Source organism: Falco biarmicus, chromosome 5 (assembly GCF_023638135.1).
Source record: "Falco biarmicus isolate bFalBia1 chromosome 5, bFalBia1.pri, whole genome shotgun sequence".
Taxonomy (NCBI): Eukaryota; Metazoa; Chordata; class Aves; order Falconiformes; family Falconidae; genus Falco; species Falco biarmicus.
Genome location: NC_079292.1, coordinates 75,959,468 through 75,981,385, shown reverse-complemented (window position 1 = coordinate 75,981,385; position 21,918 = coordinate 75,959,468). Strand labels below are relative to the sequence as shown.

At 37.8% G+C, this 21,918-nt stretch overlaps 1 protein-coding gene across 2 annotated transcripts; it reads left to right on the top strand.

The window, feature by feature from the left end:
- The first annotated feature begins 252 nt into the window (after positions 1–252).
- INTS13 (integrator complex subunit 13) lies at positions 253–21,868 on the top strand. 2 transcript variants are annotated; one of them, XM_056340687.1, is made up of 18 exons: positions 253–597; positions 2,183–2,414; positions 3,840–3,914; positions 4,718–4,920; positions 5,179–5,259; positions 6,474–6,564; positions 8,246–8,374; positions 8,513–8,536; positions 10,033–10,117; positions 12,743–12,832; positions 13,759–13,848; positions 15,339–15,517; positions 16,326–16,496; positions 16,895–17,049; positions 18,012–18,242; positions 19,398–19,537; positions 20,195–20,330; positions 21,144–21,868. In XM_056340687.1, exons 2-18 carry the CDS (start codon positions 2,190–2,192, stop codon positions 21,181–21,183), a joined length of 2,145 nt encoding a protein of 714 aa, XP_056196662.1. In that variant the 5' UTR covers positions 253–597; positions 2,183–2,189; the 3' UTR covers positions 21,184–21,868. The 2 variants fall into 2 exon arrangements, with proteins under 2 accessions (XP_056196662.1, XP_056196663.1); XM_056340688.1 differs by lacking the exon at positions 8,513–8,536 and having other exon boundaries at positions 255–597.
- The last annotated feature ends 50 nt before the right edge of the window (positions 21,869–21,918 follow it).

The window sequence follows — 21,918 nt, the reverse complement described above, 5'->3', positions numbered from 1 at the left end:
GCGTCTCGCGAGAGCCGCGGCCTGGCGCTGCTCCTCCTCCGCGCAGTGCGGGAAGCGGCGCGCCGGCGGTGTCGCGCGGCAGGGCGGGGCGGCCCGCGCCCAGGCGGAGCGGGGCCTGAGCGGGGCCGAGCGGCGGGGCCGGGGCTGGGGCGGCCATGGCGGTCGAGTGACCCGGCCGGCCGCCGGGTCCCGGGTGGCTGGCGCCGCCGGGGGGCGGGGAGGCGGGAGGGGAGGGCAGGGGAGAGGCGCTCCCCCCGCCAGCGCTGGGGGAGCCCTTGTGCCAGCGGCGTAAGTGGCCGCGCGGGGGTCTCGCGGCCTCAGGGGTGGGCGGAGCGGGGGGGGCTTCGGCCGCTTCTCCCACCCCCGCGGGCGCCGGGCGCGGAGGCAGGATCTGGGCCCCGCGCTCGCCGCGGAGCCGGCGGCGGAGGAGGCGGGCGGAGGGGCATGGAGGTCGCCTGGCCGGAGGCGCCCGCGCCCGACCCAGTCTAGGGCGCCCCGCGGGCCTCACCCCCCCTCCTCGGAGCGAGCCCGCGGCCGGGCCCGGGCGCGGCGCGGCGCAGGACCGGGACTTCCGCACCAGAGGCGCGGCCGGCCCAGGTGAGGAACGCTTCCCTGCCCGTCCCCTGGTCCCCTCCGCCGGTGCGGCCGGCAGGGCCTCGCCCTGCGCTGGAGGAGCCAGCGCGACCTCCCCGGCCCTTTGCCGGGCTGTGGGCAGGGTTGGCAGCTCCGGGGCCTGCGGCCTCCCCGGCCCTTTGCCGGGCTGTGGGCAGGGGTGCCAGCTCCGGGGCCGGCCCGGGCCCTGCCGGGCTGTGGGCAGGGTGCCAGCTCCTGGGCCTGGGGCCTCCCCGGCCCTTTGCCGGGCTGTGGGCAGGGGGGCTGGCTTCGGGGTGCCCCGGCCCAGTCTGTTGCCGGAGTTGGGTGCGAAACCTGCCCCCCAGATCCAGGCGCTGCCCCGCAGTCTGCCTGGTGTAAATCCTCATTATTTTAATATTCTAGAGTTTTCTTAATGAGATCGTATGTATTTCTTGGGTTTGTGTATTCTGTAATTCAGCAGCATTTGCATGGATGAATCATAGAGTATCTGAAATGGGAAGGGACCCATAAGGATCGAGTCCAGCCCCCAGCTTCTGCATAAGCCTTACTAAAAAAAAAAAAATAAATTACAGTCTTTACAGTAATGGTAAAAGGTGTAAAAGCATGAGTGAAGTGCACCGTGAAAGTTCAAAACCAGATGACATACAAAAGAAACAGAGAATGCCGTTGAGTAAATTTGATGAGGAGTGTTTGGTTGATCAGTGGTTGAAGTAGCACTGGTCTAAGATTAATTTTCCTATGTAGTTTTGGTCTCCAAGTTACGATGTCCACCCTAACATGAGGATCTGACGTTATAGTTGCTTCAGAAGTATTTGTTGCAGTGATGCTGTAGAAGAAGGGAACCCAGTCTGATTGATGTCAAATGGCAAAATGCACCATACTTGATTGCAGAGTTCTCAGGCTTCATGGTTGGGAGTAATACCAGGGGTGTGCCTGTGACTTGCTGTATAAGGACCATTTGCATTATATAACTTCAGACTTGATATTCTGTCAGTGAGAAATCAAAGTACAGATACAAATACTCATTTAAACATAGATGTACCTAGCAAACTGAATGCTGAAAGACTACTTAAGAGTCTGATGTTTATGCTACTTTAGGGTCTCTATAGCTTAATCATAAATTATTTTTTCCATGTTGCTTATTTTAGGAAGTAAGTTTTGAATAGAAGGTAGTTTCTGTACTTTTTTTCCTTTAGTTAGAAAAGTGAGGAGAGTAATACTGTGCATTGTTGTTGCATTTTAAACAGTATACTTTCACATTTTCTGTGTTATTTTTTTTTCCTCCTGAGGAAAACTAGTTTTTCTGATCAGAAATGTCGTATACTAAACACACGGATTGGTAAGAGTTCTAAAGGATATTTGTCTCCATGCAAATAGATTCTTAAAATGGGAATTTTTTAATTTTCTTTTTAAAGTAACAGTTTTATAGGAGCTAATGTATGCACTATATAATCTTAACTATTGTAAGAGGTAACCTCTTTCAAAAGTATTCTAGTAAGATATTTTTATATTATATAAATTGAGCAGTGATCTTGTGGGGTTTTGGCTTTTACAATTTCTTTCTGATTTTAATATCTGTTTCTTTTAGGAAGAAAATGAAAATCTTTTCTGAGTCTCATAAAACTGTTTTTGTTGTGGATCACTGCCCATATATGGCAGAGTCCTGCAGACAACATGTTGAATTTGATATGTTAGTAAAGAATCGGACCCAAGGAGTTATACCACTAGCACCCATATCAAAATCACTGTGGACCTGTTCGGTGGAATCATCCATGGAGTACTGTAGAATAATGTACGATATTTTCCCTTTCAAGAAACTGGTAAGTTCTTCTAGCTGTACTGCATATGGTACTTGATAGTATAAGGGATATTTTCCCATTTTAATGAAGTAATTTAATATCATGAGCTGTTGGTTAGATTAAAAGATCAAATACACAAACATTTCTTTGTGTTGTTGATACGCTTTATAGCTATCTACACTGGTTTGAGCGGTATATGAATCCCATTACATATGTATTTTTGGGACCTTTCATTGTCTTAATGTCACTTTGTTACTTGGTACAAAATGTGAGGAGAAGGGGAGAGGTGCTTTAAGGTAACTTACAGCTCAGGAGAACACAATAAAAAAATCTGCAAGTTTACAAAAGCTTGAGTGAGGTATTTCTTCAAATTTAAGTTAGTTTTTAAACACACTTGGTAGCTTCTTGTAAGGTTTTTGGTGTCAACCTTGAAGAAATCCTGGTCTTTGGGAGGGGGTAGGATCACCCTGAAGCTACCAGTTTGAAAAAGTATGAGAGCTTCCTGGCAGCTCCTTGTTCAGAAAAATACATGCCTGGTGGGTTCTGTAACATATCATAAATTAAGGTAACTGATCCCTGGTTTTTCAGATTTTGTGGTTACCCTTAAAAAAAAAAAAAGGGTGGGTGGGTGTGGGAGGTTAGTCTTGTGACAGTGCTATTGGTACAAAGTAGTGATGATGGAATACTGTCTGTGTCAGAGGGCAGCTGAGGCACTAACAAATACCTCCGGTAGTTCAGTGATTTGATGCATGTTAGCTGCACTGTCTTGATGTATTGCATGTCCTGGTTCTCAGGCAATGAACATTTAATTAAAACTCCAGTTTAAAGCATTTAATATCCAGTCAGGTCCCATTATGGGAGTATGTCAGGTGTATGCTTAATGGATTTGAATCAGTTGGCTGAACTGGATTTTGTGTGGTATGAGAAACTGAAACTGAGATGGAAGGTCCGCTTCCTCTTGACTTTTTTTTGTTATCTGCAGAATGTATTTTGCTATGTGATGTTTATAAAATCTTGCTAGATATTTACCCCTGTGATCTACTGTCGACAGTCTTTGGAGAATGATTTGCAAAATGGCAGTATTGGAATTTATTTTGCAGCTATTCTACTAAAAATATTACCTAATTATTAAAACAGCTCTTAATATCCTGCAGTGTATCTACACTAGTATGGTGTAGAGATTGATTTAGTGGCTTAAAAATATAAATAGAGTAAGAAGTTGTTAATCATAGTGTTACTAAAGGGGTAACTGAAGATAGCAGGAGTGGGTGTTTTTTATGGTTTTGTTGTCTGGTTTTGTAGTTTAGGATGTCATTGCACATATCTCCAGAGTATCAGCAGAACGAGGTGTAATTCAGGTTTGTTTGGATCTGGGGGGAGTAGCTGTGATGACTCCTGTCTGTATGATTGGCTGTTACCTTACATGTGCTTTTTTGATCCTTTTAGGTGAATTTCATTGTGAGTGATTCTGGGGCTCATGTCTTGAATTCCTGGACTCAAGAAGATCAGAACTTGCAAGAGGTACGCTTTGTAACTGTTCTTTTGTTTTGTAAGGCTAGTTTAATTGCATAATAAATAGCAGTTTCTGACTTTGTTCAGTACGAAAGAGCTTTGGTTAGTGAAAGTGTTGGTGGATCTGGTCTGAAATTATTGCATAGCAGAATTTTAAGAGTAGCCTGTGAAGCTGGACTGTTCTGTAGGCAGGTTTACATAATTTTAAAATAATCTAGTAGCTTTGAGTATAATAACATTTAAATTAATGTTACAAAGAAGTTATCTATGTATTTCTTCTGTGATTTCGTGATAACTTCTTGAATTTTAAATTTGGGTTGTGGGGTTTTTTTCTACATGTGCATGACAGGCAAATAAACAATGTTTAAAAAAAAAGTTGTAAATACTCTCTTTGCTCTTGTTTTGTTTCATACTGAATGGGCATAATTATCCTCTGAAAAGTTTACTTTGTGGAGGAACTGAATTTCCAAATTCTCAGCAAATAAAAGCAAATGGCAACCGATAATGTTAGAATTTTTTCAGGTATTGGGTGTAACTTGTGATTATAGCCGGGTATTTTTCTGTAATAAATGAGAATATTATTTTCTCAAAGCTTAGTAACAATAAATAAATTGCAAAGTATAATTTAGGGCCCAATGTTTTTGAGAAGGCTGGCAACCGGTGGTAATAGTCTTTAATTGCACTGTTTGGTTTTCTCCCAGCTATTAATTTGCATGTAAAGTAAGCTGTAATGATGACTTTCCTCTAAAGTGATAATTTTAACAAATGGCTGGAAAGTAACTTTCAATAATAATTGCTTTCTTTTTAATTAGTTGATGGCAGCATTAGCAGCTGTTGGACCACCTAATCCTCGGGCAGATCCGGAGTGCTGCAGCATACTTCATGGTCTGGTTGCAGCAGTTGAAGCGCTCTGCAAAATAACAGAATACCAGCATGAGGCTCGAACCATGCTCATGGAGAATGCAGAACGTGTTGGAAACAGAGGAAGAATAATCTGTATTACTAATGCAAAAAGGTATGTATGATAATGTGCTTCTAACATTTAAAAGAAAAAAAAATTTCATGCATTTTTAGAAGTTTTTCATTAATTGTCATGAATAGTGCCCTAAGTAGCTAGCTTTTTTGCATTCTTGTTAGAGAATTTATTGCCTTATTAAAGGTTTCATTTATGGAGGTCTGTTACACTAGCAAACCAAAAATTTCCCACTTGAAATAGAAGAGCTTTTAGGGGCATGTTGATTGTCTTGTATAAAAAAAATATGTTTCTTTCTAGTGATAGTCATGTTCGGATGCTTGAGGATTGTGTTCAGGAAACCATTCATGAGCATAACAAGCTTGCAGCTAATTCAGATCAGTGAGTATGCTTTTTACAAACAGTTTCTCTTATTCTGCACATGTCTGTTATCCTCTGCAAAATAATGGATATATTTTTGTCACTTAAAACTTACTCTAATGAATTGTTTGAATTGAATGCCTGTGTAAAATAGAAGGTGCTAAATCATGATATTGTTGACTTAGAGGTAGTTGTGGTCAGCAGCTTGTCAGTATCATCTTTGTACTTATAGGACAGTATTATCTTTAGGTTGTTACTTCCTACATCAGGGGTCCTCAAACTATGGCCCGCGGGCCGGATACAGCCCCCCAGGGTCCTCAATCCAGCCCCTGGTATTTACAGAACCCCACTGCCCCCCCCCCCCCCCCCCCCTGCCGGGGGTTGGGGGGGAAACCAAGCAGCCGCAGATGACTGCCTGCCGCTTCATCCGTGCGCCGCCTTCCTAGTTAAAAGAGTTTGAGGACCCCTGCCCTACATCTTGCCCCAAAATGAGATGTGTGACTGTGCCTTTTAGTATACTGTACATTTGTAATCAGTAATGCATCTGACGCATTTTTTTCTTGCTAACACTGTGTTAATTTTACATTCATCTTGCTTTGACTAAAATAGCTCATGTCTTTGAAACTAGTTTTTAATTTCTAAATTACTGTGTTGCCTGACACTTCCATTGAGATAAAGGAATCTCTTGAAATATATCTCTTCTGAGAAGTCATTTGTCCACCATGTGTTTTGTCTAATTGAACAGTGAACTGTTTAGCCCAGGGACTGTGTATTGCCCTGTAAAGTGTGTAGCAGGTTGAGATCCTATTCTTGGTTGCACCTTAAGCACTTTTCCATGTTTGCTGAAATCCCCTTATTAGTACCTGTGCACACACTTGGAGACAGAAATCCTCTGTAATGTCAATTTTCAGTTGAAGGAAGCTGAACAGATTAAACGAGTTAAGAATCTATTTCATTGATACGTCCAAAAAGAAACACAGTCAATAGCTTTTCAGATGCCAGAAACATTATGCTTTATTTAATCATTCTGATAAAAACTTATTTTGAAGTATGTGCTTTTGAAAATCATTAGTGCAACCTAGTTTCTACAGAATGCTTTCAGAAACAGTATGTTATAGTACATCTTTATGATTCTGTGTTCTGGAAATCTAGATGAATCTTGGGAGAATTGATCTAATTTCTAGGAGATAGTCTGCCACACTGTGTAGGCTAAATAGATTGTTTTTGTTTGTAAGTCTAATGCAGATTCAGAAATGTGAATTGGTCTTAATCCACACTTACCCGGTTGGTGAAGACAGCCTGGTTTCAGATCGTCCAAAAAAAGAGGTAAGGAGCTTAAAATGAGAAAATTTATCCAAGGGTTAGGAACCATGTCAGACTCAAACCAGTGCAAATTAAGTATTCAGCGGTAACACTTTCACCCTCTGGTCTCTGGTAAGGTGTAGGAAAACATACAGGTGATAGTTTTTTGAGATTTGACAGCCTGCCTGTTGCCATCTAAAGCATATGCTTTGTTTTCTTGTTTTGCTGTCTTTGTGCGTATATGGTATCCTCTTTTTTCATTTCAATACTTACATTTCTTGCTTTAATAATTCATGATTAATTTTTTAAGGAAGTCTGTTAATACCATAGAATGATAGTCTTGGCATTGATTTTTTTTTTTTTTTTTTTTTTTGAGAAGGGAACGCAGGTTTAGGAACCTAGTGGAAAACCATCAACTACTTGGTGTGGTGAATAGGTTAGTTGAGTAACTTCTGCTATTCAGGTGTAAGCCAGTAGCTAGAACAAGCCCAGTTTCCCCAAACATCCATTACTGGATGGGATGGATTATTGTTCAGCACTGGATAACATTGAACACGCAGACTAACACATTTGGTCTTTTGGATGAGTGGTTTTCTCATGAAACCAAAATGAACTTTTGTGTTTAAGTTCTGTTGTTCCAGTCTTAGCAAATGGAAGGCCATTTTTATGAGAAGCATTGGAAAGCATTATCTGCTTCCAAGTGAAAGGGTAATATATTGTAGGAATGTAGAATATGTTCAAATACTTGAAGTACCCTATAGGTACTTGTAAAGATTATTTTACAAAAAGGTGGAAGGATGCATATAAGAAATTATTCTTCTATGTAGTAACATCTCAGTTGTTCAGTAACAAAAGGATGTGCACCCTGTGCACTTGTATGCTTAGGAGTGGTTCTTTGAAACCAAGTACATACAAAATATTTTGTAATATATTCTACTCTTTATTAGTCTGCTCAGTATTTTGAAGTGCTGTCTGTAAGAAAGAGAAAAGACATGAGAAAAGTCTTATTCTTAACATGAAAGGCGTCTAGTCCTGCATATTATTTCATAAATAAAAAGGATTATAATAGCTACCTTCCTGAGATTTTCTACAAAACTCTTCTATAGTTGTGCTAAAAAAAATATGCACAGTAGAGAATAGACTACTGCTTTCCTCTGTAAGACAGTCATCTTCATCACTATGTTTTTTTGTTTGTTTCTTTTGGGTTGATTTGGGTTTTTTTCCCCAAAAGCCTGAAACCAGTGTCCTTGTTGGCTACGGAAAATCAAGTGCATCTTATTGCTTGTGTTTTCCTTATATACTTAAAGGTAATTACATAAAAGTGACTTTGTCCCTGTTACTTAGCAGGTAAAAGAGTGAAAAAAGAGCTGCTAATAAGAGGACTTCTTTCCCACGTTGTGATACCAATGTTTCCTATTAATAATCAACCCAAGTTTTTTAGCATGCTTCAGATTTGTTGATAATTTGTAGTGACTGCAACTATGACAACTGGTGTAACCTGCAAAATTCTGAATGAGAAACAATCTTTGCCGCCTCCTTCTTAGTTTCCGATGGTGTGAGGGTTTTGGGCGGTAGTTTTCCCCCCTAGACAACGTTAGCAGTGTAGATGTGGTTATTCTAGAGTTTCAAATTAATTAATAATACTGTTACATGGTACCAGAGCCTAATCCATTAATACTATATTCTCTATGTCACTTTATTTTAGCTTTCACCTGTTTTAACCAGTGAAGTGCACAGTGTCCGTGCGGGGCGACATCTGGCTACAAAACTGAATGTTTTAGTACAACAGCACTTTGACTTGGCTTCAACCACAATAACTAACATTCCCATGAAGGTAATATTGTGCCTATAGCTTTGTGTTAACTAGCTGCATCAGTTCTAAATTTGTTTGAAAGCTTTTAATGTTTATTTTAATTGAATTTTTACATTGTTTTTCTCTCCATATCGTATTTTCTGTTTTGTTTTTTATTAGCCCACATTCAATGTCTGTGACCAGGTTAGTAACAATAAAGGAGAAAAAAAAAGTAAAGAAGGATCACAGAACAAAATGTTGTATTGCTGAATCTCAGTTTCCGATGTAGCAATACAAGCGTTATTTCAGTTCTCTTTGCATTATTTTATATAAACACGATCTTATTTACCTCGAATTACTTTGTCTGTGATTCTTTTGTCTTTTTCTAGTTGTGTTTAGATATTCTTGACCCTTGTGCATTATAGTGACATAGTGAGTCTCTTTTTCCTCTGTTTCATTATCATGCCCACCCAACATAAAGGTGTTTGTAACTAATAGCTGATCTGTGACTAAAGCTTTTCCAGTAGGTTTTCCAGTTGGAAGAACCATAAACTAGAAACAAGTAGATAGGGGCTATATCTAGTTAAGAAAGATACTAAATTAAACATCTTCTGTTCAAAATTGTTTATGTCCCTATTCTTAATACTTTTTTTATTGCTAATGGGAGGGAAATCTGCAACTAAGAATTACAAGTATTATTAAGTTTATGGTCATTTTCTGATCAGGCAGCAAGAAACAATTGAAACCAGTGTCAGTATTCAAACAAACAAAAAGGCAGGGGCAGAGATAAACTTTCCTGATTTAAAAAAATTCATCAAGTTCTAATATTGTCAAGCGTTACTTGCATCCTTGAAAACTAGCAATATTGTATAGATTTTATACGTTAAAACATTAAATTAAAAATTACCTTTACAGCTTTAATGAGACTTTGACATGGGTCATGGCATAAATGTGACTGAAGTTTGCAAATACCTTGTCTGTAACTTTCTGACCTGTGTGCTGCTGGTATGCCTCTCCCTTCTGCCTTTGTCCTTATAGTAATAGACTATGTTGGGTTCTCTGTGGTTTTTCAGTTGTTTTTTTTAACTTGGAATAAATTACCAAGGTTACTGTTCTGTTTTCGCTAGTCCTCTGCAGCTGTTTAAAGATGCGTTGTCCTCTATATAACCAGCTGTTTTTTAATTATAAACTTGCAGCTGTAAGTACACTTATATATCTTAAGTGCAAGGAAATGCTGGTAAGTCTGAAGTGTGTTTTTTGGTTTGTATTCTTGAGGTTTTAGTTATGAAAATTAATTTCCAATCTATTCTGCAGTGACCATTTGTTGCTGCTCAGTAATTCGTAACTGCTGGTGGTATTCAGTATGTCATGGGCTTCCTTAACTTCACTAATACAAACAAAAGTAGATAAGCCTATTTTGTACTAGTATTTTACACTATGCATCTGGTCCTGTCATTTGGTATAAAGAGACCATAGGGTTTCAAAAAAGAAAAAAGAGGAAAAGCAGATGGCTGCATCTTTAAACAGGTCAGAGAGCAAACAGTTTCCTCAACATTACAATCCCGTTGTTGTCTGAGGCACTTTGGAGACTTTTTGTTTTCTTCTGGAGTGAAAGGTAAATGTAGAATCATTCATTCATGAAAACAGTGACCTCTAGCTAAAATAATTACATTTATTCTTTCTACCTTTTTCTTTTGAAGGAAGAACAACATGCTAATACATCAGCCAACTACGACGTGGAGCTGCTTCATCACAAAGAGGCACATGTTGACTTTTTAAAGAGTGGTAAGTAGAAAGAGTCCTCTAAAAGTAGCTTTTGGTCAGCCCGCTGGAACTATTCACAAAGAAAGATTGTGAGCTTCAAACTGATGTAAATTTCAGGCATGGTTAGCATATTTCCAGTTACTTCTTACAACCCAAGAACTTGATTTGTAATGTTTGCATTGGAGTTTTACTCATTACTGGCATATTTTTATATAGTAATAAGGATATAATGATGAAAAAACAGGTCAAATTCGTGAGACGTGGTTTCACATGTTCAGTATATTTGCGTGAGATTTGAGGGGCATGTCAACTTCTTATTGAGATATAAAAGTTAGATGAGAGACCAGATGTGCAGTGATTTTACAAAAAAAAAGTACCTCCTGTGGGTATTTGTGGAAAATTATTGCTTGCACAATTGAACTTTTAATCTGTCAAGTAATAATAGGTGACATCACTTATGTTCCATAAGCCTGTTTATGACAGTAATTGCTTTGGAAAAGACAATAGTTACTTGGTTTTTGAGCTTTCTTGTTGTATTTGAAATACCTAGTATCCTTTTTGTAAATTTGGAATTATTGCCTAGTATTCCTCTCAGGTAAATTTTTAATACCTGAATAAATTTAATAAACACAGCAGTAAGTCTTATGCAAAATGATTTTGTTCAGAAAACAGTGCTTGATGTAAACTTTTGTTAGTAAGTCAGGCTAAAAACTCTTAATCAGTAGAATTAAAAGCAAAGCCAAGCAGTGAAAAAACCCTCAGCCTGTGCCATTGTGTGATGGAGTACTCTAGACTGTATGCTGAAGTCTCATCTGAAGCTTTTAAAGGCTTGTATATGCTTTGTTGTGTCTTACTGCATTGATTGTCATTTCTGTTAATATGATTCAGTACCATTAAAAGCATAGGCTGATGCACTAGTGTGTAGAATATGTGTATTTAGATACAGGCTGTAGAGACTTGTTTTACTAGCCCAAATGATACATAATTTTAAAGCACAGTAGAAAGTTGATCACGGAAGAATTCACAAAGTGGTGAACAAGTAAGTTATTTACATCAGTTATTTAGGAGAGAGTGGATATTTCTTTTCTGAAGTTTGAAATGATACAGTCCGTAAGTAGCCATTTTCGGGAGTTTGTGCTTTTTTTTCTCACAAAGGGATTACCATTACTTTGAGAAGTAGGTAACTCATTATCATCTACAAGTACTGTGCTCCATACTGAAGTGGAGTGTATGATTAAAGATTGAGGAAAAAAGAATAGGATGTTACAGTCATGAGTTCAGACTCACTTGAACTTGCGTTACCGTGTTGAAAGCATAAAATTTTATTATAAGGGTTCAGAAAGTTTTGTAATACCTGCTGGTTGAAGGAGTAAGTCTGCTAGTAAAAGCCCTCCAACTGCAGTTCCTCTTTAGATTTTTTTCCATCAGAAGAACTTTGAGAGGAGAAAGTCTATTCGTAGATCCTGTAAATACTGGCTTCTCTTATTTTTTAAAAAATCTTTCAGCTGTAATACCTCTAGTGCTAGGAAAGTAGGAATTCAGTTACATTGAACTTACTTCTGTAAAATGTTGCTGAAGAATTTTTAGATTAAATAAATCTATCTTTTGGATATTTTGAGACACTTTCTAAAACAATTTATTTTAATTTAACTGAAAAAAATCAACTTTTGCAAGCTACCTGCATGATTAATAAGCAAATCAAATACATCTTTTGTGAGTAACTCTTTGATATGAAATAAAAGAAAACTTCTTACCTGAAAGATTAAATTAAGCCCTAACATATTACATACAATGCTGCATGTTGATGTATGTCTCATTCCTCCCCATCATTGCAGATTTGAGCATATTAAGTGACTGTGCTACTCTAATTCTGAAACTTTGTGCAAAACTCAGTTAATTCTTTCCTGAGATAATGTGAGTCAAAGGTCATGAAGAGTCGCAAAACTCACTAGTAGAAATGTAGTTTTAATGTATTAAGGAGTATGGATAATGTCTGTTGTAAGGCCTTCAGGTGGTTTTTACCAGACCATTTATCAGTGAGATGTTATATGGAAGTACTGTAATGATAAAATATTTATGGCCAGTAAAACATGTTGGAAGATGTTCAGATTGAATCTGACATAGCAAAGGTGCTGGATGATAAGATCAAATACTACTTTCCCCCAAAAGCCCAGTTTGTCAAATGTGCCTTTAGATCAGTTTCAGTTTTGACTTTGGGATATAATATGTACAGGAAATGATCAGCTCTAACACTTGCTAAGGGTTCCAGTTTGTCTGGAAGATGAAAAAGGATATTGTTTTAAAGTCCTAGGCATTTTAGAAGAAAAAAGTTGCCTGTTACAGATAAAACATATCTGTAATCTTCTAAATATTGAATCAAACCAATGGAACATACTCTGGAGCTGCAGTACTTTGTTTGCTGAATTGGTTTTTAAAATACATGCAATGGCTGCTGATTTTAAAAGGTGGTTTTTTTTTTCAACTGCCACTGCTAATTTTTTTTGCATAAGTTAGATATCAAAGTTTTTAAAATTAGATTACATTTTGTATATGCTCATGTTATAAGTATTTTGTGCCTTAAAAGTTTTATAGAATTTTTTTGTTGTAATAAATAAAAGATTGTTGATCACACACTTTTTATTGCAGGTGATAATCATATAGGTGGCAATAGCAGAGAAGGCACATTTAAAGAAACTGTAACGTTAAAATGGTGTACTCCTCGAACAAATAGTGTGGGTACGTAACACTGTATCGTACGAAACTGGTATCATGACTTGTGTTGAACACTGTTCTCTCTGTACACTGATAAGAATCTGAACAAGGAGGTAATTCACTTCTTGTTAGTGCTGGTTTTACTTTTTGCTCGGTAAACCTCGCTGCTGAGCACGCCCTGCTTTACTAATGGTCATATGATGCTCTCTTGATTATGGCTAATCAGTGGCTTGTGTAAGAGGTGAGAGGGGTAGTAATATTTTTCTTGGTGGCTTTTTTCAATCTCCTCTTAAGTATCATGAAGTTGAACATTGTGGCCAAGGAACAGTAATTATTTGCCCCTCCCATGGGACCAAGTATACCTTGTCAGTTCTACAGTGGTATATTTTTAACATAGCAACTTTGAGACATTGAGTCTTTTTTGGGTTTAGTTCTTGGGGGGGGGGGGGGGTAGGGAAATTAAATGTATGCAGTGATACTATCAGTAGACTAGTCCCTATATATTAACTTTCAAATCTGAGTAAGAGAGAGCGCTCTACCCAAATCCGAGTAGGGGAGAGGAAGGCAGAGAAGACTTTGTGGTAACAATGGAACCACCTGGCCATTCAGCTGGTACACCCTGTAGACTATCAGCAAGATACAGTGACTGTGAGCCAGCAGATTAAAAATAGAGGTAAGGGAAATAAAAGAAGGCTGACTCAACAGCGAAGTAATTCAGGAGATAAAGAACTGGAGGTCCTGCTGGAAATAGGGCTTGGGGATGTATTATGTTCTTAGAGCTGAGGGTACATGAATAATTGCAAGGAGGTGGTGAAAGGAGCAGATTTTTAGATTGAGACAGCTAAACTTTTAGTTCTGCTGACCATGGAATAGCTGCCTCCTTTTCTTTTGTGGGATGTTTTCTATGTATGTGGAACTACACTCAACTTTTCTACTCGTTTATTTTTCAGAATTACACTACTGCACTGGAGCATACAGAATTTCACCAGTAGATGTAAATAGCAGACCTTCTTCATGCCTTACTAACTTCCTCCTTAATGGTAAGTTTGTGTCCTTGGCTAATTATTTAACATTTTAATTGTTAATATTGTGAATAGAGCACTTTCCACCTTTTGGTTTGTATAGCAGTAGATGCCTATATACTGTAAAGATATTGAGTTTATTCTAACGTGTCAAATAAGCAAAGAAAGTTAAGTGTACTCAGAATCAAATGAAATGTGTTTTGAAACTTGAAGATGGGAGGAAAGATGTAAAGAAGGAGCTAGTATTGATTCTGGTAGTTCTTTTCTGAATGCAAATGAAGAATGGCTTTCACTTTATGCTGTTAGGAAACACTGCTCTCGGTAGGTGACAGCGCACTCAATCACAGTGCTTACTTTGACTGTTGTAAAATATTAGCAACTTAAGACTATATGCCTGATTTTTAGCAGATGCTGGGAAGCCTCAGAAAGCTCTTTTAACTGGGTTATGAGCAACTTAAGTATGTTGGTCAATTGACGCAGACATACCTATGTGTACTGCTAGGTTAGATTTAGTTATCTTTTGGCTTATCTGCAAGATCTTGCCTATTGCCATGAATAATCTTGCTGTAAGAGATTGCCATTTAAATACATGTTAAAATGATAAACCAAAGCTGTTACTTCCAAAGAAGTAATATGTTGTCAGTGTTAGTTACATGTGGGGATTTCTACATTTTGGAAACAAAATTGCATTACAAGCATCCTTTTAATGGGATGTTTTCTTCAGTCATGTCATTTGCACATCTAAATAAATGTGCAATGGTTTTATTAAACACCATATTGTGTATTTTTTCTCCAAAGATCATGTGCTGAAAAAGTACTTCTTATTAATAAAAATGGTTAGAACCAAAATTAGCAGCATATTTCAGATAACCACTCTCTTCTGATCTTCTGTTTTTGCTGCCTTATAACAAACTACTTGGAGAATGCACCCTTTTATGCTTAGTGTATTTTACTGGAAATAAGACAAAGGCAGTCTTATTTTCCTGCCTGAAAAACGATACCCATTTTAAGCATTAACAAATAGTATCAATTGATCCTTCTATACTCAAGTAGGTTTATTTTGTGACTTTTTAGAAATTGCTTTTAATGTGAGAGATTTTCTACAGTAGGGCCAAGTAAGTTTAGTACACAACACAATCTGTAATAATTAAAACCAGCAAACTGCCCTTAAACAATATACAATTTTAATGTTTCACAAATACATATTTTTCCTAGGAATAATGTTCTGCAAAGTGATTGGTTCATCCAGGAGAAAGGTTTTTTTGATCTTTCTGAGTAAAATTTAAGTGCATATGACACTACTGTGTTTACATGTTTACACATGTTCTGTGTAAAGACATGGGATAAATAATCAAAGTAGATAACTTTCTTATTGAGCTAGGTGAAAACGCAACTTTAATGGTTTCAGAGTCTTGCTGGCTAGGTACAAACCTTTAGTGTGTATATGTGGGTTTTAATTTAAAATTGCAGCACAAAGTAACTGTTGAAACTGATCTCGTTTCCAACAGGTCGTTCTGTTTTATTGGAACAGCCACGCAAGTCTGGCTCTAAAGTAATTAGTCACATGCTTAGCAGCCACGGAGGAGAAATTTTTCTGCATGTTTTAAGCAGCTCACGATCAATTCTAGAAGATCCTCCATCAATTAGCGAAGGATGTGGTGGAAGAGTCACGGACTACCGGATTACAGTAAGATTCTTATTTTTTTTTCTGAAGTTGTTGCTTATCTTAGTTGACAAGAGGTGTAGTCCAATAGATGTATAAAGGAAATGTTGGTACATTTTGTGGAGAGCTGGAGTAGATTGCATGATCAAACTGTTCTTCTTTGTGCTGCTGATACATATTTAGTACAAAGTAGTGCATCTGCTTATTGTTACGCCTGCTTCCTAGAATCCTTTCTGTGTCAAGGAATTACTTGCCTCCTTATGCACTATGAGCATTTAAAATTTGCTCTGATTCTAGAATCACATTTTTCTTGGCAAGTTTTTTCCCTGGGCTGGATACGCATAGGACTATATCCTGCTTATTGTCAGAAGGATAGATTGCACATTGAGTGGTTTGTACAATAAATAGAAAAGATGAAGTTGTCAGCTTTGAGCCCTGGATATGGAGCAGACAACCAGCTGTCATTCATCTTTGTTGTTTTCCTGTATTATTTCAACCCATCCTTTATATCTCTTTTAAACAAGTAGAAATGTCTTCCAGAAAAAACCCAATAAAACTCCTAGCATACGTGAAGTACCTTGCAGATCGAGAAGGCCTCCTCATCAAAAACCTTGCATCTATTTTTAACACATACTTTTATACAATTATTTTTGCGTTTGCCCCAAATAATGTACAACTGAAAGCTAGAAACAGGACTCTGCTTGTTAGAGTCAAATGTAGCAGTGGGGATGGTACACAGTTAGTGATAAGCAAGACTAGGCTGTTTCGCCCGTTCAGTGAAAATTACTTTCTTAGAGAAATGCCTAATTGTATCTTGTTTGGTTATCATTAGGATTTTGGTGAATTTATGAGGGAAAACCGATTAACTCCTTTTCTAGAGCCCAGATATAAGATCGATGGAAGTCTTGAAATTCCACTGGAACGTGCAAAAGATCAGTTAGAGAAACATACTCGTTACTGGCCTATGATTATTTCGCAGACTACCATCTTCAATATGCAAGCTGTAAGTCACTTGGGGTTTGTAACCTTTTATTCTGTTGTAGATTTAAGTTTCACCTTGTACTTGATGAAGTATTAATTCTATTTTAGGGTAAAGCACTCACAACAAAATCAGTTTTTCAGCTTTTTTTTCACTGAAATACTCTGTATTTAATGTCAATAGATTATTGGAGTGCCATCTAAATAGGGTGGAATATTTGAACCTGACAGCTACAGTGCTGGTGGGCAAAGAAAATGTGCATCTGCTTATACTTGCTCAGAGTTATTACTAAACTGAGCATAAGATGGGGTGGTTTTGTTGTGTGTTGTTCCATGGTTCCATTGCCTTTGATTTCTTTCTTCTTCCTGTTTCTCTCGTCATCTGCAGATTTGCTCGTTGTTGACTTTTGTTTTGTCTTACAGGTAGTGCCGTTAGCCAGTGTAATTGTAAAAGAAGCAATGACTGATGAGGATGTTCTGAATTGTCAAAAAACAATATACAATTTGGTAGACATGGAGAGGAAAAATGATCCGCTGCCAATTTCAACAGTTGGTACCAGAGGAAAGGGTCCAAAAAGGTTACATGCATATGTCTTTCTGTTGATGCTGGGATTTTTCTCAGAAATACTCTATTGACATTGTTTTCATTCCAAATTTTTAAAATTTGGCCAAAGGGTAATATGTACTAAACTAAATGCTGTGAATACTTTGCCTACACCATTTAGGGGCTGTCACAGTACTGATATTGATGTATATTAAGAAAAAAAACCCACATCGTTTTATTACCCCAAAATTACGAGTATGTTAAGAAATATGAAAGCAAAGATAGTCATCAAGAAAGGTAAAAAATTGATACAAGCTAGGACAGAGAAAGTGGAATAACTTCAAATTAATAAAAAGGAAAGCTTAAGCGTATTTTTGTAGATGAGCAATGCTTTAAAATTGGATTATACTAGAATAGTCAAATCCTTTTGAAACGGTTACTTAAAATATGGGCTACTCCTTTAAAACAAGGATAGAATATCCTGGTATCTCAGTCATTGTGATGTGTACGTTGTATTTCCAAGAACGGGCTGAAAAGAAATTCAGCTACAGAAGATTTGGCCCACGTTGACTGGAAGTTTACAGTAGGATGGTACAAATTAAATAGTAATTAATTTGCATGTTGGTACACAAGCAGCCCTCTGCATATCCTGACGTTGCATAGGTAGCAAACACCTGAGAGGATTCAGAAGTGTTTTTTGGCAGTGAGATCTTGTGGAAGTTAAGAATTTGTTTCGGTGGACATAGTCTATTTCAATTTAAACTTAACATTTCCCAATTAACATCTGGAGTTACATGGAATGTAGTTTCAAGTTTCAAGGATGGAGTAATCCCAGGTGGATAGACAGCTAGTACAAAAGGGCAGAGAATCTGTTCAGAATTATTTTTGGTTTGGGGTTTTTGTGTCTTAAGGTCTTTTTTTAACCTTAATTTATTCAATGATTTCGGTGATCCTGTATGTGTGTGTTTTTGTTTGTTTTTTTCTGGCCTTGGTTAGAGATGAACAGTACCGGATTATGTGGAATGAATTGGAGACCCTTGTACGAGCACACACAAACAACTCTGAGAAACACCAGCGAGTCTTAGAATGTTTGATGGCTTGCAGAAGCAAACCCCCAGAAGAAGAGGAGCGCAAGAAACGAGGTAGAAAGAGAGAAGACAAAGAAGACAAGTCAGAGAAGTTGGGCAAAGACTATGAATCGGATAAGCCGTGGCAAGAATCAGAAAGGTAAATTTTCTAAAGTGAAATAAAACTGTAGCATAGTAATTTTTGTCTTGCCCTTCTTCAAAGGGGAGAGAGGAACAGTTGCAAGTTGCAATTTGGTGTGTTCATGCTTATAACCTTGGCTTACTACTGGTGAGCGTGGATCCCAAGGTTTTTTAGGTCTGTCACCGTTGCCAAGCTTGGGAAAATGGGCTTATTCCAGTGCCTGCTTATGAAACTTTTCAAATTAACACATTTTACAAGCAGTGTGGTTCTTGGACAAGTTTTTGACCACTTCACAGCGTTTTGCAGCTTGGGAAGTCACTATCGTAACCACACCACCTATTAGACTAATTAAACTGCTTCATAGAAATAGCGTGACTTAAAAACTTGCGACAGGCAGTTATTTTCTCTTGAGCTGCAGATAGTTTAGTGTTCAGATAGATAAACAATTCAGATTGATTTGGCTTTTCTCTTCAGTTGAATGTTAGGATTGATTGTCTGTATACCTATTGTCTCTTACTGTGTTATTACTGTAAATGTTGTTACTGTAACTTGTCAAAGTGGTAAGCATCTGTCAGTCTCTTGTGTTTTCTTTCAAAGTACTTTTCTAAAGAGATCAAAAAACCCACGTGGTAGTAAGCTTAATTTGCTTGTTTTGTGTGTGCTATGATAATTTAGGATAGGAGGACCTTTTCACCTACATTATTGTCACATGTTGATGACTTTTCATGCCTTTCTGTGTGTGATCAAGTCCATTCCTACAAATACTTTTACTTTCACGTGTCAAACAAAAATGGGGACTGAGATAAAAGGGATTTCGTATAGGACAGGTCTGAATTCACATAGGAAAATAGGAAACTTTTGTGGTATATTTTTATAGTCATTGTTATTACTCTTTTCTTCAGAATTCAGAATGATCAGCTGTCTCAACTACAGTATAAACGGTGCTAACGAACTTAAGTGAAATTGTATTTTAAGATCCTTCCCTTAAGGCTTTATCCAGAGGATTGTTTGGCTAGTCTTCCCTATTGGTTTTTCACGATTTCCAAGGGCTCAAAAGACATTTTCTTATCATAGGGGTTGCATATAACTTTTGAGTAGTACAGAATGGTATCAAGATTCATATGTACTGCTCTAGCATATTTTGCTTTACTGTTTCCCTTCCCTTTCAAAAAGGTTGAAAGGTCTTTTGGATCGTGAAAAAGAAGAACTAGCAGAAGCTGAAGTTATCAAAGATTCCCCTGATTCTCCTGAGCCACCCAACAAAAAGCCTCTCATTACAATGGATGAAATGCCCACAGTTGAAAAGGCAAAAGGTAAACCAGAATTGCAACGGATTACTTTTTTTATAGATAGAAGTTGTTCTATCAGCCTGTATTTTCTGAAGTAATGAGGATAATCTTGGAGTTAAAGCTAAGTCAGTGAGGATAATTTTTAATTAAACAGTGTTAATAAATTCTTGATAAATGTTAACCTCAATAGGTCTGTGTAACAAGAGAGATGCCAAGATACTGTGTGGGCCTGCTGATAGACACTTGGGTTGATGGAGAGCTGAACAAATTTCTGCTGGTGCTATTTGAGCTACTATGTCAGAAATGCTATTTTAAGGACAGGTATCAGAAATCACTGTCTCTCGCTGACTAATGAATATAAACATGCCTGAGCAGTGTAGTTGCTGGAGTGGGCAGTTCTCACTGACTTCCCTGCTGCGATCTATCATCTGTTGCTGTGACTGAGCTGATGTTCAGATTCTGCATTTGAAGGAAAGTCAATCTATATAAAGCAACTACTCAGCTGTTACCAACTTTGTGTGTCTTGTGTTTACGTAGCCTCTATTACAAGGTGGTTTATTATTAGTGGGTTTAATATATTGTACTACCATAGTCTGTAATTTCCTCTAAGCCTTTATAATCATGTAATGTTCAAGAATTCAGAAAATAAATCACTTGGACTATTTTTACTTGCGATTTTAGGGCCAATGTCCTTGCTGTCCTTATGGAGCAACAGGATTAATACTGCCAACTCTAGGAAACACCAGGAATTTATTGGTCGTTTGAACTCTGTCAACAATAAAGCTGAGCTATATCAACATCTGAAAGAAGAAAATGGGTTTGTATCAGTAAATGCATCTCTACAAATACCTTAAAATAGTCAATATGCAGTATGGAGGAATACTTCAGTTACACCATTAAAGACTTCTTTTGAGAATTAAGGCATATAAATACATTCCTTTTTTCTCAATATTGATGGATAACTACAGCAGTGTTTGCTTTTCAGCTGTTTGCATCTGTGCTGAGCAAGGCTGAATGCCAATAAACAGTCTTCCCTTTGCCTTAGTGATTGCTGTTGCAGCAAAACTCTTAAACTTCAGGGGGTTAAACAGTAGCAGTTGAGATTTCTTGTGCCAATCTGTTGCTTTAGCTTCCGGAGGAATGGCTAATATAAACATATTGTTGGTCAGTGGTTGAATGTTACGCTGTGCTGTAATGAAGTTGAATAGTAGTCCACATTCTAGTAAAAAATACTGAAAAACCACACCAGCCTCCTCTTAAGCAAATGAAATGGTGGTAGTCAATGATCAGTGTGAGAAGGGTGAAAATGAAGACCTTGCAACAAATTGCTAAAGCTCAAATTTTAGAAAGTGATTCTGTTACTCATGAGTGTGGGCTTTTGTCTTTTAGTGAGGTTGATAATAGCTTTTTGCAGTTGATGCTGGAAAGTTTCTTCGCAGAAACCTTTCCTTTAGGTAGTGATTGCTGCTTGAAGAGGTATTAAGAGGAGATAAGATTGTGTACGTTGGGGGCAGGGAGAGACAGGGTAGGTAGTGATGTAAAAATTTTCAAAAAATATGTATCTGATTTTCTTAATCTATTGATTGTATTACCAATAATAAACCTTACCAATTGTTGTCTTGCATTTCAGAATGGAAACGACAGAAAATGGAAAAGCAGGCCGGCAGTGATGATTAATTTTGTTGCTTTGGACAAACCTTGTCTGAATTGCAAAAATATTTAATGCTGGAATTGATATTGGTACCATTTCAGTACAATTGTATAGCTCCATTTTGATTGGGTTTTACATTTTTCTATTCTTATTTTTGCTATGAGATACAAAATCCGCATACAACATTAAATGAATAGTGTGCAAATAGGACCTGTCCTGAAGTACTCTATAGTCATTTTTGTAGGAATAAGAAAACCTGTGCTGCCATGGACTAAATCAAGTAATCAAAATGTTAGTCAGAGTTTAAAGTCCTTTCCCATAAGTATTGTTTAATTTTTCAAAATCAGTGAGGACTCTTACAAAAAAAAAAAGTTCAAATAATTGATAATTAACTGATATTGTTAATTCTGGTTCATGAATACTTCTATTTATATGAAACTTCCTCAGGAGTTTAGAATTATGGAAAAGACTGCATGCTGAACACCTAATCACTGAGCTGAGAAAATGCCAGTCTTGGTTTTCAGCTAAGGGGTGGGAGAGTGGGTTTACAGATAAAAATTATTCGTTTAAGGACTTTTAAAAAATGGCTAGAGATGATCTTAGAAAGTAAAGCCTTTCAGGTTGTTGTGCTGGAGTTAAGTCTTTCTTTGTAAGCGGAAGTAAAATAAAATTTTTGCTAATCATTAAATTATTTCTTTGAAGTATGCCCTCTAAGACACCTGTGTCTTTTTGAACATTTTGGACATTGTGGGGA

Excerpts from the sequence above, each read along its gene's own strand:
- INTS13 (XM_056340687.1), top strand. The coding sequence starts at position 2,190 with ATGAAAATCTTTTCTGAGTCTCATAAAACTGTTTTTGTTGTGGATCAC. Across the intron at positions 3,915-4,717 it reads AAGATCAGAACTTGCAAGAG|TTGATGGCAGCATTAGCAGC; the intron begins GTACGCTTTGTA and ends CTTTTTAATTAG. Across the intron at positions 12,833-13,758 it reads TCCTCGAACAAATAGTGTGG|AATTACACTACTGCACTGGA; the intron begins GTACGTAACACT and ends TTTATTTTTCAG.